Source organism: Nerophis ophidion, linkage group LG02, assembly GCF_033978795.1.
Source record: "Nerophis ophidion isolate RoL-2023_Sa linkage group LG02, RoL_Noph_v1.0, whole genome shotgun sequence".
Taxonomy (NCBI): domain Eukaryota; kingdom Metazoa; phylum Chordata; class Actinopteri; order Syngnathiformes; family Syngnathidae; genus Nerophis; species Nerophis ophidion.
This window is the reverse complement of record NC_084612.1, coordinates 37,584,789-37,602,872: the sequence shown is the minus strand read 5'-3', so window position 1 is coordinate 37,602,872 and position 18,084 is coordinate 37,584,789. Positions and strand designations below refer to the sequence as shown.

At 39.4% G+C, this 18,084-nt stretch overlaps 2 protein-coding genes across 7 annotated transcripts in view; both read right to left on the bottom strand.

Annotated features, from left to right (window-relative positions):
* scube2 (signal peptide, CUB domain, EGF-like 2) overlaps positions 1-4,566 on the bottom strand; it is a 59,565-nt gene extending 54,999 nt beyond the window's left edge. For 2 of the 6 annotated variants that reach the window (XM_061883113.1, XM_061883122.1), the window contains exons 1-6: positions 4,234-4,566; positions 3,802-3,957; positions 3,604-3,729; positions 3,142-3,276; positions 2,019-2,144; positions 1,811-1,927 (exon numbers count right to left, since the gene is read on the bottom strand). In XM_061883113.1, coding sequence (XP_061739097.1) covers positions 1,811-1,927; positions 2,019-2,144; positions 3,142-3,276; positions 3,604-3,729; positions 3,802-3,957; positions 4,234-4,354 — 781 coding nt within the window. In that variant the 5' untranslated portion in view covers positions 4,355-4,566. The remainder of the gene's footprint in view (positions 1-1,810; positions 1,928-2,018; positions 2,145-3,141; positions 3,277-3,603; positions 3,730-3,801; positions 3,958-4,233) is intronic. The other 4 variants (XM_061883145.1, XM_061883153.1, XM_061883128.1 and 1 more) reach the window with 3 other exon arrangements.
* A 732-nt stretch (positions 4,567-5,298) lies between these two features.
* On the bottom strand, positions 5,299-17,836 carry sinhcafl (SIN3-HDAC complex associated factor, like). Its single transcript, XM_061883165.1, is given in 8 exon segments — positions 5,299-7,010; positions 7,013-7,087; positions 7,089-7,176; positions 9,744-9,897; positions 15,211-15,325; positions 15,404-15,503; positions 15,573-15,751; positions 17,605-17,836. Coding segments are annotated over 7 exon segments (693 nt in total). The 5' UTR covers positions 15,701-15,751; positions 17,605-17,836; the 3' UTR covers positions 5,299-6,977.
* Between the last annotated feature and the right edge of the window lie 248 nt (positions 17,837-18,084).

The window sequence follows — 18,084 nt, the reverse complement described above, 5'->3', positions numbered from 1 at the left end:
GTGTGCGTGTGCATTGCAGGGCGGCTGCAAATGAGAACAGTTCAGCTACTTGTTTTGGCATTTGTTATTAAAAAAGAAAGTTGATACATCACCCTCTTGTTATGTCAGGTTGACATAGTGCTTTATATTGTGTTGAAAGTGTACAAACCAAACAAAAATACAGACTTTTGTTGAGGCAGGAACCATTATTCAGGTTTACATTGTTTCTTATGGAAACATTGGTTTCAATATACAAATGTTTTATTCCTGATCCCTGTACAAGAACCATTAACTCAGAAATCAGGGTTCCACTCCGGTGCTACCTCAATTTTCATACACCCCAATTATTCTAAATAATGATTAAAATGTTTGCCCCGGTTTTTGTTTACTGTCTCGCTTATCGTACGGTCAAACATTGTACATAACAAACCATTTGCTGGTGTGTCGTTCCACGGAATCAAGTGCCTACTCCATGCGCTGGTGACTAATTCGCTGTCCTTTTTTGTTGAGTACAGTTTCATAATAATCCACCATGGTGACAAAAAAAGTTGTCAGCACTTTGACAAAAAAGATAAGAAACACTTTTAAATTTAAGAAATACCTTTTTGCGTGGCTCCCCCCGCTCGTCCCTACTCTTTGCTCGTCATCGTCTTTGCCAACAAGAGTAATCAAAAGTTAAAAGTGATTGTAAATGTTTTAATTTGTCATTTATCTGTGATTCAACTTCGCCTAATATCAAAAAGATGTGTTTTGTGTTATTTTTTTGGAAGTCTAAAACGGATTCATTGGATTTACATTATTGATAATGGGAAAAATAGCTTTTACTTAGTACGATTAGTTCTTTGTCTGATCGTACAAAAACTGAGGTCCCACTTTACTTTTATGAAAAAATGTTTAATTGTTTTAAATTATATCATCATACTGTATTCGTGACAATGATACACTAAATTGGCCCTAGTGTGTGAATGTGAGTGTGAATGTTGTCTGTCTATCTGTGTTGGCCCTGCGATGAGGTGGCGACTTGTGCAGGATGTACACTGCCTTCCGTCCGTTTGTAGCTGAGATAGGCGCCAGCGCCCCTCACGACCCCAAAAGGGAATAAGCGGTAGAAAATGGATGGATGGGATGGATATACAAATTGCACTGAAAAAGTAAAATATAAGCCAGATTTTGTATCTGAAGACAAAGTCAATTTATCACCGAATGTAATGTGTACTAAAAGAAAACATAACATAAAATGTTATAAAACAGCCAACAGACAATCCATCCATCCATTTTCTACCGCTTGTCCCTTTTAGGGATGCAGGGTTGCTGGAGCCTATACCAGCCGCACTCGAGTAGTAGGCGGGGTACACCCTGGCCAAGTCACCACATCATCGCAGGGCCAACACAGATAGACAGACTTTGATTGATTGGTTGATTGAAACTTTTATTAGTAGACTGCACAGTACAGTACTTATTCCGTACAATTGACCACTAAATGGTAACCCCCGAATAAGTTTTTCAACTTGTTTAAGTCGGGGTCCACGATAATCAATTCATGGTAGACAACATTCACACACTAGGGCCAATTCAGTGTTGCCAATCAACCTATCCTTGCCAAGCTTTAAAACGATGATGAAAAAGATGATTTGAGAAGCATGTGTTCTGGGTTAGGAGCTCCGTCACAGAACCAATTATGCTCTAAAGTTGAGGTACTACTAGAAATACAGGTAGTACCCTGCAGTATGTTGCTAATGGAATACAGCCATCTTGTTAAAGCACTTCCTATGCAACAAAGTGTGTACAGTTCACGTGTGAATGACGTAGAATAAAGGCTAAAAAGGCTTACCAACACACGACCTCCTGTCAGGCTGCAGGGCGTACCTGATGTGACACTTGCAAATGGGGCCGCTCTCTGTGTCCTCACAGGTGTGCTGGCACCCCCCATTGCCATGGATACACGTCACTACGGGGGTCAACAACATGTAACTATGAAACACATAGTATGCCATCTAATGTGTGCGTGTGTGTGCGATGTAGAGCGGCGTCACACATACAGATGCAGCCTCTCTGGTTGCGGGCCAGCTCGAACCCCGGTCGACACTCACAGGCCACACCCCCCTTTGGCGTCTCCTTGCAGATGTGGGCGCAGCCGTGCTCCTTATTCATACAGTTGAGGCCCTCTGGGATGCAGAGAGGAAGCACAATGAAGCTCTACAACAGCCCTCATACCGAGGGATTAAAAGTGCGACTGATTGTTCTGACGCTTTGGAGCGATCCAAAAACATTAACCAGTGTGTTACTTTTTTAAAAGCGTACATTGTACATTTAATTAACATGTATATTGAGAGTTGAAGCAGTGAAACACCGTGTGCTCCCAGCTGGAAAATGAGATATGGAGCAGCATTTGTAAGGATGGGTCACAGCTGAGTGGTCTTCTCCACGGGATTTAAAAGGCCTGTCAGGGCCCGATGGAGCGGCAAGCACAAAAGCGCTTCAGTGTGACGTGTGACACAGGCCGTGCAGGGGCAAGTGTTGCACTTACTAACTTATTTTGTCCCACACATCCTTTTTCCCACAGCAAGACACATGAGAAGCAGGGTGAAGGAAGCCAGCTTGGAGCTGTCAGCATGGGCTTCCCTGGGCCCCAGATTTTGATTGCAAAAAACAATGATTGTGTCGATAACTGTCAATCACAGACAGTTCTGCTTACTGTAGAGATTGTGCACGCTTACTTTGTTCCGAACAACGGGGTGATCAAGGGTGATGGGTAAATTGCAGAGAATAATTTCGCCACATCTAGTATGTGTGTGACAATCATTGGTACTTTAACTTTAACTTAACAAAACCAGGTTGCTTATTTGAGAGGCGAGCGTGCTGACTCTTAAGCTAAAAGCACAGTCGTGCATGCACCCGCCGCAAAAGGGATGTATTCATGAACATAGTTATTTTTAAAATGGATGACAAGTTTGCATTTTTGCTGTTCTGTTGAGTAAAATCAAGACTTGAGGTGTTGAGGTTTGGGGAGCCGGGGCAAAACTCCCTCAGGCCCCCCTTAGTTTAAGGTAGGCCTAGCGTTGGGCCTCACTGGTTTTAAATTTGTGGGATAATTTCTTACACACACGCATATCTGACTTGGCTTCAAAGTTGTGTGCGTATGTGTGTGTGTTGTGTACTCACCAACAGAGCGGTGGATGCATGTGTGTTGGTTGTCGCTGAGGAAGAAGCCATCCTTGCAGCGGCACTCGTAGCTGCCCATGGTGTTGACACAAGTGTGCTGGCAGCCACCGTTGTTGAACTTACACTCGTCCACATCTACATCCACAGCGGAGCCATTGCATGAGTGTTTACACCTATTTGTTCAATTCACTCAGCGCATGTAAATCAATCACATTGGGTTTTTTTGCTCTTTGCCTCAAACATAAACAAAGCCTTCTTTTCTCTTCCTCGATTCATTTTCAGACATAAATATTTATCCGTCTTATGAGACAAAACCAAAACTATTTGTATTAGGTTACAATTTCTGTGTGTGTGAGGCAAGGAAAGAACTCCCGGGTCAGTGTGAGAAACCTCTCTAAGAGCCAACACAAATGTGAAGTCTGCCATCAAAAGCGGCGTCGTTGTTTACTTTCGTGATCTTACCCAAACAGTTATGGCCGTCGTGGGCCAAATTGAAACCATCATAGCAAGTGCAGCGATAATTTCCCGGTATATTGTTGCACTCGTGTACACAGCCGCCATTGTACTCCGGGTCGCATTCATCAGTGTCTGCATTGGGGAGTAAGCGGCACATGAATCCCAGTGGACAGCCAAGAGGGAGTACAGTAGATGCAGGATTACCTTCACAGTGCTTGCCATCCCCTTTAAAGCCTGCTTTGCATGTGCACTTGTATGAGCCCTGCAGGGTCGTCTGACATATTGCATCAATGTGACAGCCATCACTCCCCTCAGCACATGGGTCTGCTTGGAAACCATACACACACACACACATACACACTAGGATACAAGGCAGCGGATTCAATTAACAGACAACTATTGGCAGTAGAAGTATTCGAGTAACACAACAAAAAAAAAGCATGTAGTGATTCCTGTATTGCTGGCTAGCAAAACATCCATGAGGTAAACATGTCAAATGGCAACAGGAGCGCACTCCTGAAAGCGTGCGTAAAGTAGCTGTCTCAAACACACACACACACACACACACACACACACACACGCACACCCGCGCGCTACACACACACACACACACACACCCGCGCGCTATAGTCCCACCTCGAATCTCTGGAAGAGCAGCACTTTGGCGACTATTTAACAAGAGCAAAAACAAACAAAAGTCTCTTGTAGCCCAAACAGCTCCCATGGTGATAAGATCCAAGTTTCGAGGTCTCCTCATAAGGACGCGTACGCACTGAAGTCGTGACCGAGCGTCCGGCTCATTTTCATTCTAGCCTGTCAATCTACCTCACAAGGGGCTTTTGAAAAGAGAAAGGAGTGAGTAATAGTGAATGTGTGTCTGCCTCTGTGTGAGTGTGTGTGTGTTTGTGTGTGCCCGAGGGACCGAGAATGAGGGCGTGCGTGTGTGCGCGTCCACGTGAGAGGAGTGGGGCGGGAGGGAGATGAATCGCCTTTGAAGCGGAGCAGTGTCAAGTTAAAGTGGTAGCTAGCAGAAGACCGGAAGTAACATTAACACGATATAAAACACCTGTCAAGTATGAGACGCCTGGAGGGTTTTATTTTGAAAGTAACCAGTCTACTGTCCGGTGTGAGGGCAGTTTAACTTGATGTTTTAAACTCCGTAGGGTGCTCTTCGCAAATCAGCTATAAAATAGTAGTACACAAGAAGTGCAAATATTAACTTCAGCTAATGATGGGGCTGTGTGATGGCAACAGTTTGTGTGCTAATATAGCTGTAAATGTAAAACGCGGCTGGCCTAACGTGGTTGCTTAGCAACAGTCACATACTTAAAACATCATATTGCTGTTTTAACCATAACCCGGAAAAACAGCAAGCATAAAGACAATACAGCAAGTGACCGTTGACTTGATATCTGTATTTGATCAGGTTAGTAACTTTATTTTCCCCCCAAAATTAAATACAAGGGACGGAAAGGTGGAAAAATATATTGATAATAAAGTTATTAGTGGGGGCACTTTATGGCGCCTGTAAGTCAAAGAGTGGACCTTCTATATGTAGCCAAAATTGAAAAAAAATTGTGATTGAGGCAATACCAACAAGGTGGTTTGATACCATTTTGTCATCAGCTCTCTGATGCCATCTAGCGGTTCACACACACACACACACACACACACACACACACACACACACACACACACACGCCAATAGCAAAGTTTTATTTAGCTTATACAAGTACAGCTCTACTTGGGGGTACAGTATACAAAACACCCATCATAAAAACAAACTTGGGAGTTCAAGGGAAGTGCGCAATAACATTCTGAAAGGCTCAACACAAACTACCTCAGGTAAAAAAAAAGATTGTAATAAATAAATATAAATTACACGAGAATCATTAAGACAATGTCAGGTAATTCATTAAGGCACATTTCATTTTCAAAAATGAACCTTGAAAAATATGTCGAAAAATAAGCTTATTAAGCAGTTTAAAAGGAGACAACAATTCTCCTTTTATTGAGAACCTGATTGGGTTTAAAATGACCCTGCAACGCCAAGCTTAATTCCTGAACATGAACTGTCAAATTCATACAGTCTGAGATGGTTTAGAGTTGAGACAGCATGCATGCACTATTGGGTAACATGGTGCAACCTGAGCATCACTAAAATGGCAAACATGAGACATATTTGGGACAAAAATTAATGGTAATGGATGCTTTATACAAGTCAGTTTGGTTGAATCAAAATCCATCATTTAACGCTGCCAACAGCAACAGAAATACACACATTCAAAACGTCTGCATAGTTTGAACTTTTGACAATTGAAGCAGAAAGCAGATCAGAGACGAAAACATTCAGTAAAAAGTTATCACCACGTCTTGAACTACGCATGACATTTGGAACCTTAGGAATCATACACTTAGACATTTCCCCCAATTTGTATTAATGTTTCTTACATATTCAAATACTGATTAGCTTGGAATGTACTTCAGCCATTTTTGGAGAAAAAAAACCTCAAATGAAGGGAAAACTGGGTTTAAGGTAAATAAAGCCCTCTCTGTACACAAGTAATGGTTTCCCATGGCTGTAAACGGAAAAGATTGAATGGGCCCAAACGGTTTTCACAAAATTAGTGTGTGTGTATGTGTGGGTGTGTGTGTTTGTTTGTGGGGGTGGGTGTTTCCAGCATTACACATAATTTCATTGGTGACTGTACAAAAGAAATAATTGATGTTCCCTCCAAAAGGCAGAGAAACATACTGCATGCATCTTCTATTCACATCTATTCAGTTCAATGTGCTCTAAATTCAAATTGAGTGTTTCAAAGTTGTGATGTCGTGATTCATCTGTCCAAACATCACAAACATTTTCTCTAGAAAAATATGATAAAATCTAGTTCATTCATTTAGGAGAGTTGGCCTAATGATCCCTGCTGATGCCAACTGCCCCTTGTGTCCTAAAACCCCTAACAAGTCACATGTGAACCAGAACAATATAACAGTTTGCAGCAACACGTGGAGGATCAACTCCAACACACAAAAAAAGTTGGTACTGTACTAGAAAAAAGCTGGTGTGTTTTTCTTTTCAAATGCAAATACAACATTATTGATATGTATCAAAGTGACAATATATTTAGAAAACATGGATCATTTAGGTAACCAAAATAATGTTTCACCTCAACCTATAAATAAAACTAATGCCCTCAAGATTTGTTTGTTTTTCTGTCTTCTATTTAAAAAATACAAATAAAAAAACACTATACAAAAGTTAAAATAAACCATATGAAACCGTAATTGTACATGTAAAGGTACATAAAAAAAATTATCGAAGAAAGGAGAAGGGAAGTCTGCCACTGGAGACAAATCCAGGTGAGTGCTATGGAGGATTAAACAAGAGCCATCACCAAGTTTCTTTCATTTCCTTTGGGAGTTGTGGCGGATGTGTTTCTGGAAGGTGTGAAGGAACTTGTGTGGACACCAGAGTCTTCTTTTTTTTTAGAACTGCAGCAGGGTTTAAAAAGACGAGGATCAATAATCACCTCTCCAAAGCGGCCTTTGTAAACGATCCCACAGCACACCTTTTGCCTACAGAGGACAAGATGCAACATTAATTTTGTTATCAGAGTCAAATTAATGTAGACTCAACCATCACACCAGAAAGGGGATATCATGCATGTAACGTCTTCCAAGTAATGTAGCGTCCCTGACAGAAGTCCATCGAATCTGGCCCTTTTAATAAACTTTATTGTAGAATTCCGCGTGCCGTAGTGCTTGCTCCAACAGCAACACAATATTCTTCACGATGCTGTGCACCAATCACAGCGAGAGAGGTGCATTCACGAATCCCAGAATTCTAAACATTAGAACACAAGCAAGTAGTCTTTTGCGCATGCACTGTTGTGTTTTGCTGCGATGAGATGGCGACTTGTCAAGGGTGTACCCCGCCTTCCGCCCGATTGTAGCTGAGATAGGCGCCAGCGCCCTCCGCGACCCCGAAAGGGAATAAGCGGTAGAAAATGGATGGATGGATGTTGTGTTTTGCTGTGATAATTACGACATTTTGCTGTGTATTTTATTTGATAATGTTGAATGTATTACTAGGTTTTAATTGTATTTATTATTGAAGTATTCAACATTACTTTACTGTCCAAAGAAAATTTTGTAGAACATTAAAACAAAATTTGTATGGTTTAGGATTTAAGTTTATTTTGAACATGCTTACAGTTACCACATAATACATCACAATTTCCAGTTTCTCTTTACCTCAAGGAGTAGGAAGAAATAGTTTATTTAATCCTACCCCCTTTTCATTTCATGGCAATTACTAACATTGGTTCACTAACTCTATTCGTACACAATTTAACTCTAAATGTTCTCAAGAATAAAAATTTAAATAAATTGTAATTAACATAGTGAGATGAACATGATTATCTCATTTTCAACAAAGTTTAAAATCTACATCAGAATTATGTCTTTATACATGTAAACAACATTTTTTAGGCTGAACAGTTTCTTAAAAACTGGATCATATTAGTATTCAGTGCTTAATCCATTCCATAATTAAATTCCACATACTGAGATACTAAATGTTTTAAGTGTTTTGCGTGCATACAAGTGTTTTAAGTCACATTTTTCTCCAAGTTTATATTTCTTCTTTTTTTTTTAAAAATAATTATTGTACATTCTTGGATGTCTGATTATAGTTTGCCTTGTGCATCATTTCCGTCGCTTGCAAATTCATCACATTATAAAAAAAAACGTTTTTGGGTTTCTCGATATCCAACATTATGTAATGTTTTAGCTGTTCTTTTTTACAACACAGTTAATGAATGAAATGTACTTTTGTAGTTCTATAACACTCACATCAAAATCAACCCGTGACGCTGATGAGAGCGACACTGGCAAATCCAAACCGGTTGGAAGAAGAGCCAAAACATCCTTGCCACCAATAAATGCCTTCAAAACCGTTCTCTGTTCATCTTTTAAAGGCCTACTGAAATGAGATTTTCTCATTTAAATGGGGATTGCAGGTCCATTCTATGTGTCATACTTGATCATTTCGCGATAATGCCATATTTTTGCTGAAAGGATTTAGTAGAGAACATCGACGATAAAGTTCGCAACTTTTGGTCGCTAATAAAAAAGCCTTGCCTGTACTGGAAGTAGCAGATGATGTGCGCGATTAAAGCGACAATTTCCCCATTAATTTGAGCGAGGATAAAAGATTTGTGGATGAGGAAAGTGAGAGTGAAGGACTAAAAAAAATAAAAAATAAAAAAAAGACGAGGGAAGTGGGAGCGATTCAGATATTAGACACATTTACTAGGATAATTCTGGAAAATCCCATATCTGCTCATTGTGTTACTACTGTTTTAGTGAGATTATATGGGCGTACCTGAAAGTCAGATGGGTGTGGTGACAACCAGTCTTTGATGGAAGCCACGTTTCTCGACAAGGCAAGGCAGTCGGGCTGAGATTCCCCCCCTCCTCCACGGTGCAAGCATCCGACGGTCGGGGGCAGCCGGTGGGAGGAGGAAAGAGAGTCCGCAGCTGCACGAGGCACAACGCAGCAAACTCTCCGCTCATAACTACGGTAAGAGCCGACTTAATACCACCATTTTCTCACCGAAAACTGCCGGTTGACATGTGGTAGGGAACCATGTTTGCTTGACCGCTCTGTTTCATAGTAAAACTCCACTGTCAGCTATCGGGAATGTAAACAAGGAAACACCAGCTGTGTTTGTGTTGCTAAAGGCAGCCGCAATACACCGCTTCCCACCTACATCTTTCTTCTTTGACGTCTCCATTATTAATTGAACAAATTGCAAAAGATTCAGCAACACAGATGTCCAGAATACTGTGTAATTATGCGATCAAAGCAGACGACTTATAGCTGGGATCGGTGCTGGATCAAAATGTCTGCTACAATCCGTGACGTCACGCGCACGTGTCATCATACGAGTCATCATACCGCAACGTTTAACAGGATACTTTGCGCGAAATTTAAAATTGCAATTTAGTAAACTAAACCGGCCGTATTGACATGTGTTGCAATGTTAAGATTTCATCATTGATGTATAAACTATCAGACTGCGTGGTCGGTAGTAGTGGGTTTCAGTAGACCTTTAAATAATTAATATTCATTTTCTTACCTTTTCCAGTAAGAACGGTCCAAGAAAGAGAAGATGGAAGGAGAGGAGCGCCTCTGTTTGGACTCGATGTCTGAGCCGTCATCTGACTGGTTGCTATAACTGGGCGACTGGGCAGGAGACACACTGGAGGTGGTGCTGTGAGCGTCAGAGTCTGCTTGGAGAGCGAAATCAAAACACTTGGTAAAGAGCTGAGATCTGGCACAATTATGCAATATGAGGATACTTTTATCTCAATTTAAAATACTCAAATACGTATTATTTAGAAAGCAAAGAAGCATTGTTGCTAAATTATTTCACTTTTCAAAAAGGCTGTGACTAGATCTGTAAATTATTGCTTGATGTTACGGACGTCACGTCCGGCTTACGTCCCCGCCCAATGAATAAGCGTGGTGGACCAGAGAGCTCTTTTTTCAATGGGTACTAGGTGCCATTTAGCCTTTTATTTTTTTAAAGGAAAATGCCCCATGCTTGTGTTTTGGCTGTACGAATCGTTCAAATTGCAAAAAGGATAAAAGTTTCTTCAGAGTTCTTCGAGAGGTAATTAAAAAAGGGAAAAGAGTGCAAGATTTTACGAAACGACAAGAAAAGCATGTGGCACACACTGTAGCCCAAGGGCGCACAATCGAAGAATGCATGAGTTTGCAGTGATCAGTCCGTTAAAGGTGTGTTTGATATACTTGTGTTTATTTCCCATTTAAATATTATCTTGATATTTTTTTGTATTTCTTAAACAAAAGTTTTGAAAAGCACCAACTCGGCGAGTCTAAATAAAATAAAGCAAATGTGAGCAAAACTTAAATAGTTAAATGTTTACCAGAGGCACTCATGAATGAGTATATCCGTTCGGCCAACCGGGTTCAACGGAGAAGTCTGATCTACAAAAATTGCAGGCAACATACCCCTTCCCCTTCCAATCATTTTGGAACTTGCAAGCGTACTTCTTACTCGTCGTCGCCATGTCTCTTCTTCGTTCTTCTGCTTTGTCTGTTATGTTTTTGGACATTACTATTTGCCGTAGTTTTGAAGCAATGCATGATGGGAATCCGGATGTTGTGTGTCAGTGTATTAACGTGCCGGCTGGAATAAACACGCGCTGAGAAATAGCTCCGTGCCTGCCTACTTTATGGGTTATAGATAAACCTATGGATAACGGACACATATATTATATTCTCCTTTTCAGGTGAGAGAGGACGCTAAAGGCAGCGCCTCTAAGGCATGCCCCAAATATTGTTGTCCGGGTGGAAATCGGGAGAAATTCGGGAGAATGGTTGCCCTGGGAGATTTTCGGGAGGGGCACTAAAATTCGGGAGTCCCCCGGGAAAAGCGGGGGGGGGGGTTGGCAAGTATGCACAAGATTAGTGCACCTATTGGCGCTGCAGCTTCTAAAGTCGGTGATGTAGTGTGTGAGTGTCCGTGGTGTCGGAAGAGGGGACATGGGGCGGTACTAGTGGAGTGCCGATAAAGAGGTGGCCCAGAAAAACGACAAAGTAAAAGAAAGACAAGGGCACGGAGAAGATGAGAGGGTTTGGGATCATTTAAAAAAAATACACACTACATCATGGTGAAAAGTTTGCACTGTAAAATGGAACAATAAGAAACAAAGTAAAAGTCTATGTAGGTAGCTAATGCCATCCTATTTGTTTGATTTACATAATGAATAAGACATGCACCTGGGGATAGGTTGATTGGCAGCACCAAATTGTACCTAGTGTATGAATGTGAGTGTTAATGTTGTCTGTCTATCTGTGTTGGCCCTGTAATGAGGTGGCAAGTTGCCCAAGGTGTACCCCGCCTTCCGCCCGAATGCAGCTGAGATAGGCTGCAGCACACCCCGCAACTCAAATTACATTTCCTGCTATTGGATGGCTGGGGGCACTTCTACACTATATTACACCTTTTGATTAATTCTCATCTACCAACCTCTTTTGGCTGTATTGTTGACACTCATATGTTCAATTCAGTTTCAGTTTATTTTGAACATGCATACGACACAATATAATGGATCACATATTTCCAGTTGTTTAATTACAGCACATCCGAAAAAAAAAAAGAGTAGGAAAAAGCTGAGCTTAATTAATCCTACCCCTTTTCATACCATAACAATTGTATCCAATTTTCTTGTTGTCTTGTGATTTCTCTGTAACAGAACACTGAATATTAAATACATAAATCTTTACCTCAAAAAAATTTATTAAATTAAAATAAATAAATAAAAAAAAACTGTTCAAGATGTTCATCATAATTATTGTCCTGTATACTTTGTGAACACTTGTAGTTTGAACAGTCTCTTAAACTGAATCATATTGGTGCTTTGTTTGATTTTTTTGGTTAATCCATTCCGTAATTTATTTCCACATACAGATATGCTGTATGTGTTGTACGGGCATGCAAATGTTATAAATGTGATTTTCCTGTAAGGTTATATTTCTCATCGTTTGTTGAGAATAAGGTTTGTACATTCTTGGGGAGCAGGTTAGTTTGCTTTGTAGATCATTTTAGCTGTTTGCAAATGCACCAAATCGTTGAATTTCAATATTTTTGATTCAATAAAGGGTTCGTATGTTCTCAATATTCAGGATTATGTATAATTCTAATTTCTCTTTTTTGTAACATCGTTAGTGAATGAAGCACACATTTGTAGTTGTTTCCCCATATTTCTGCAGAATAACTCAGATATGGTAACAGTAGCAACCTGTAAAGACTATGAAGTGATTTTTGGTCTACAACATATTTTGCTTTATTCCTTGACGTGCTCCTTGCTACTTTATGGTGTATATTTTTTACATGAGATTTCCAGTTCATTTTCATCTATTTTTACACCCAAAAATGTATTTTCTTTTGCCCTTCCTGTATCTACTCCATCTATTTTTAATTGTGTTGGACTTTCCCTTTTTCTATTACCAAATAGCATTATTTTAGTTTAGAGAGACGCAAAGATAATCAGTTTCTGTCAAAACATCTTTTTATTTTGTTAATTTCTTTTGTTATTATTGGTATTAGCTTTTGTGTGTTCTCTCCTGAACAAAACACAGTTGTATCATCTGCAAATAATACTAACTTTGAGTCCTTTGTAACTTTACAAGTGTCGTTTATAGAGAGATTGAACAATTAGGGCCCCAGTATTAATCCTTGATGTACGCCACAAAATGTTTTCAGCTCGGAGGACGTAACTAGATGTGGTACATGTAATATAACACATAATTTTTAGAATTTTAAATTAAATAATTTACTGACACTATAAAAATTGAAAATATAATGTGAAATTCTATACCATGCATGCAAAGAACTCATAAAATGTTTCCCATTCGGCAACCCTATCCTTCAGCCACGCCCCCTCGGGTATATACTTCCGCTGTTGTGATCTATGTTTACATCGGTCATGTCAAAAATATACCTTCTAAATGGTTACTAATAAATACTCTAGAAATACAACTGGTTCAGAACTAATAGTCTTTGGAGATTAGCAGCAAAGTAGACAGGAGACAACGCTGTGGCTCGAAGTGCGGCGTTTAGGCAAAGAGCACCTCCGGAAAGGCGAACGTTCTGCGTTTTTCAAATGAAATATCGAAAAAAAATACTAAGTGATATATTAACGTGAAAATGAATGCTTAAAAATGCGTATTTCCGCGTTTAGACGGACATTTCACATACCTTGGTTCAGGGGATAGGTTGAAAGGCAACACTAAATCCGCCCTAGTGTTTGAATGTGAATTTGAATTATTGTCTGTTTGTGTCTGCCCCACGATGAGCTGGCGACTTGTCCAGGGTGTACGCTTCCTTCCGCCCGAATGCCGCGGGGATAGGCTCCAGCCCCTAATGCACCCCCACGACCCCAGCAGGGCCAAGCGGTAGAAAAAAGATGAATGTTCATCTTGCTACACAGTTTTGTTGTCTTTAACATATTTTTTTTCTTTATGTAACTACAAACCCCAAAACCAGTAAAAGTTGGCACATTGTGTAAATTCGTAAATAAAAACAGAATACAATATCAAATACCCGCACTCTATGAAGCCATGTTGTCGTAACACGTGGCATTGTTTTGCGGAAATAAGCAGGGGCGTGCATAACGTTGATAAAAAATTATCTTTAAAAAAAAAAAAAAAAGAGTATTATGGCTACCTATCATAAATGAATGAGATCTGCTGACATAAATACCGATACCTATCACATGTACTGTATTAGTTGTACAATTTATCTATTTATGCTATTAAGATTATAAACATAATATTTAAAGTAATTAAGGGGACAGTGGTGCTCTTTCATTGAATGGAAATGCGGCTGGATCAGCAGCGGTAAAGTCAGTGAGTTTTTGGAACAGTAGAGGCTTGCTGCAGCTCTTGCTGTTCAGCACAGACATCAAGTAGGAGAAGCAATGAGTTTCTAAACACCATACAGTCTCTAATAACCCCACAGAAAGATGCTACATTTGTTGAAAGTTGTTTTTAATTAAGAAAAAGTCACAAAAAATGATTGGAGAAGTTTCTAGAAACTTGAACACTTCACAAAGTGCAGCCTGTTTAACATGGTATAAACAATTGAAAAACAAAGCAAAACAATAGAGTAGGAAAAAAATTACCAATACAGATTTCTTTTCAAATTTAATAAGTTTTTTTTAGCCTTAAAAAAAAAAAAAAAGCATCACCACAGTGTTTTCCATTAATTCACTTGTGGTGAGCCGCTACTTCACTCACGCACGCACGCACGCACACACGCACACACGCACACACGCACACACGCACACACGCACACACGCACACACGCACACACGCACACACTTAATGGAAAACGGTAGTTTTTAACACTGGATTATCAAAAACCATGCTCATTAGGGGAAAACCATAGTTGTTGGCAGGTATGGTAAAGAGACAGATCAAGATTTTAACACACATAGGTCGGGGAAAAAAAATAATAATTTTTTTGTATATTTACAGAGATAAAAAAAAAAGACAGATTTCCGACTACAGAAGGAAAAATCAGATGCCTGGGTATAGAACCGATTTCAACTGATAAGTACCGTGATACTTTATTAGTACCAGTATATTGTGCAACCTTATTTAATACTAATTACTAATAACAGAGATTTGTTTTTTTAAATAGGTGTATAACATATTTTAGCACTTAAGAAAATATATGCATCATCGCTGATTATGCAAATTATTTGATGACATATTGACAACGCCCCGGTCACACGCCTCCCCACAAGTATATTGCCAATCTGTGGGAAACCCTGTAAAATCCTAAGAAATGCAGTTTATTTGTGTAACGTAGAGTATTGACAGTTTCAGAGAGCTTCTCCACACTGTATGGAGACTGATAATTAGCTGCTAGTCGCTATCAGCCAGGGAGAAACAGCATTTAGGATTGGCCATTAATCAGCTTGGCCGATGTTACTTTTCACGACAATTGGCTGATGCTGACCGATCTGCACACTCAAAAGTGCAAGTCAATAAATAGATGAGATACTCACTTTGCCTCTTTAACTTGTGAAGCCTCTTCAGCTTGCTTTTCTTCTTCCCATCACCGTTCTTGATCTTCTTGGGTTTTGTCACTTTGAACCCTGGTCCAGCTCTGGCATCCACCACCTATGAGGTCCAGAAAAAATTTGCACTGCAAAAGGAGCACGAAAATAAATAGTTGAGAAGAGGGTAATAATTACTTACATGGTTCCAATTCCTCTTGGAGCCATTGGGAAGTTTCTTCCACCTCTTCACCAACAACACACAGGCATTGCAGATGTCTCCGACGCGGTCCTCTGAGAGCCTGTGCAAGATGTGCATGCTTAAATATGTAGAAGGCAATCAAAACTCATTTGCAGGAATCAGGCATTACCCGAAACAGAGCCTGAACGTTTCTTCATATCGACTACTGTCTGTAAACCGCGAACTGGAGGACTTGGTCTTGCAGATGCAACAGCCGTCGTTACTCCGGTAGATCTTTGACTTGTGAAAGCCAAACATAGTCTTCCTGGGAGCTCGATGCAGACGTGAAATCCACTGGACGAGTCAGACCTTTTGACAACAATGCATTTAGTGCAAAAATGACAGCCAACACTGCTAACCTTCAAATGGCGCTTAAAAAATAGACGCATCTCAGACCACTTTATACAATAAAAAAAATATATTGACACTTTAAAGCAGGGGTCACCAACCTTTTTGAAAGCAAGAGCTACTTCTTGGGTACGGATTAATGCGAAGGGCTACCAGTTTGATACACACTTAAATAAATTGCCAGAAATAGCCAATTTGCTCAATTTACCTTTAATAAATAAATCTATATATATATATAAAAATGGGTATTTCTGTCTGTCATTCCATCCTACATTTTTTTTCCTTTTACGGAAGGTTTTTTGTAGAGAATAAATGATGAAAAAAACACTTAATTGAACGGCTTAAAAGAGGAGAAAACACGAAAAAAATGAAAATTTAATTTTGAAACAGTTTATCTTCAATTTCGACTCTTTAAAATTAAACTGGAAAAAATAAAAAGGGAAAACTAGCTAATTGGTATATTTTTGAAAAAAATAAAAGAATTTATGGAACATCATTAGTAATTTTTCCTGATTAAGATTAATTTTATAATTTTGATGACATGTTTTAAATAGGTTAAAATCCAATCTGCACTTTGTTATAATATATACAATTGGACCAAGCTATACTTCTAACAATGACCAATCATTATTTCGTCTAGATTTTCCAGAACAAAAATTTTAAAAGAAATTCAAAAGACTTTGAAATAAGATTTAAATTTGATTCTACAGATTTTCTAGATTTGCCAAAATATTTTTTTTAATTTTAATCATAATAAGTTTGAAGAAGCTAAAATGAAGAATTAAATTAAAATGTACTTATATTGTTTACAATAATAAAAAAAAAAAAAACTTGAACATTGATTTAAATTGTCAGGAAAGAAGAGGAAGCAATTTAAAAAGGTAAAAATGTACGTGTTTGAAAATCCTAAAATAATTTTTAAAGATGTATTTTTCTCTAAAATTGTCTTTCTGAAAGTTATAAGAAGCAAAGTAAAAACTTTAATGAAATTTATTTAACATGCGAAGACCAAGTCTTTAAAATACTTTCTTGGATTTTCAAATTCTATTTGAGTTTTGTCTCTCTCAGAATTAAAAATGTCGAGCAAAGCAAGACCACCTTGCTAGTAAATAAATTAAATGTAAACAAAATAGAGGCAGCTCACTGGTAAGTGCTGCTATTTGAGCTATTTTTAGAACAGGCCAGCGGGCTACTCATCTGGTCCTTACGGGCGACCTGGTGCCCGCGGGCACCGCGTTGGTGACCACTGCTTTAAAGCTTCACGCGTTCACAAACGAGTTCTAAAAACAAATAACATCACTGTGTTAAAAATGTTCGAACATTAATCACATCCATTGATCAGTGATCTACCGTGTGACTGTTCGATTACAAAGTAGCAATCCTAACAGACAGCAAGTCAGTCACGTCTCTCAAACGGAGAAACAAAAAGCTACCGGGCTATTCGTTGAAATACATCAAACACTCTTTATACCATGGTGAAATTGTGTTTCACTTTGCATTGCCCGCTCAAGTTTTCAAGTGTTTGTAAAAGGCGAATGTCGCGTTAAAAGAGGCCCTCCCTTTAAATTCAAACTTTTGCCCGCTAGAGCGCCAAATATGGTTCATTGTTGTTAGCCGTTAGCATGCTAGCTAGCTCGCTGCGCTATCATGACCGCGCCATGCTGCCATTCAGCCGCGTTGTCTGCCGCTCTTTGTGCGTCACACTCACAACTACGAGTCAACATTAAACATTCAATGCGGGTTTGTTCATTCCACACAAATTACAATAGCACCGTCGTACCCATACAATAAATAAGAACAAAACTGAGACTTACCGAACAAAAACTTCAAAAAATATTCGCCGTTTTCTTGTCATACACTGCGCATGCTCTTACTATGACTGCATACAGCTGGCCATTAAAATGTGATTAGCATAAAAACACAGAATGAACAGCGCGAGCTCACGTTGGCCATATAAGGCGTGCGGCCGTATAGTTTGAAACTGAGTCGACCAATCGCGTCCGAGCAAGGAGGATACGGCACGCTGGGAGTCGTAGTGAACTAGCAGGAAGACAGCTCTTGATGACTGCTGTTGGGAGACATTTGAAACTCAAACACCCACAATGCACTAGGTGTACCCTCTGAAGATAAACACCCATTTGACATGGCGCGAACGAGTTTGTTTACATGTTCTTGGCTGACAAAGGAAATATATTTAAAGGCTCACATAGGCCAAGTTGGAACAAACATTCGACGAGAACGTTTACTTTTGTAGAAATGTGTCATATTTACACCAACATGTATTTTAAAAGTGC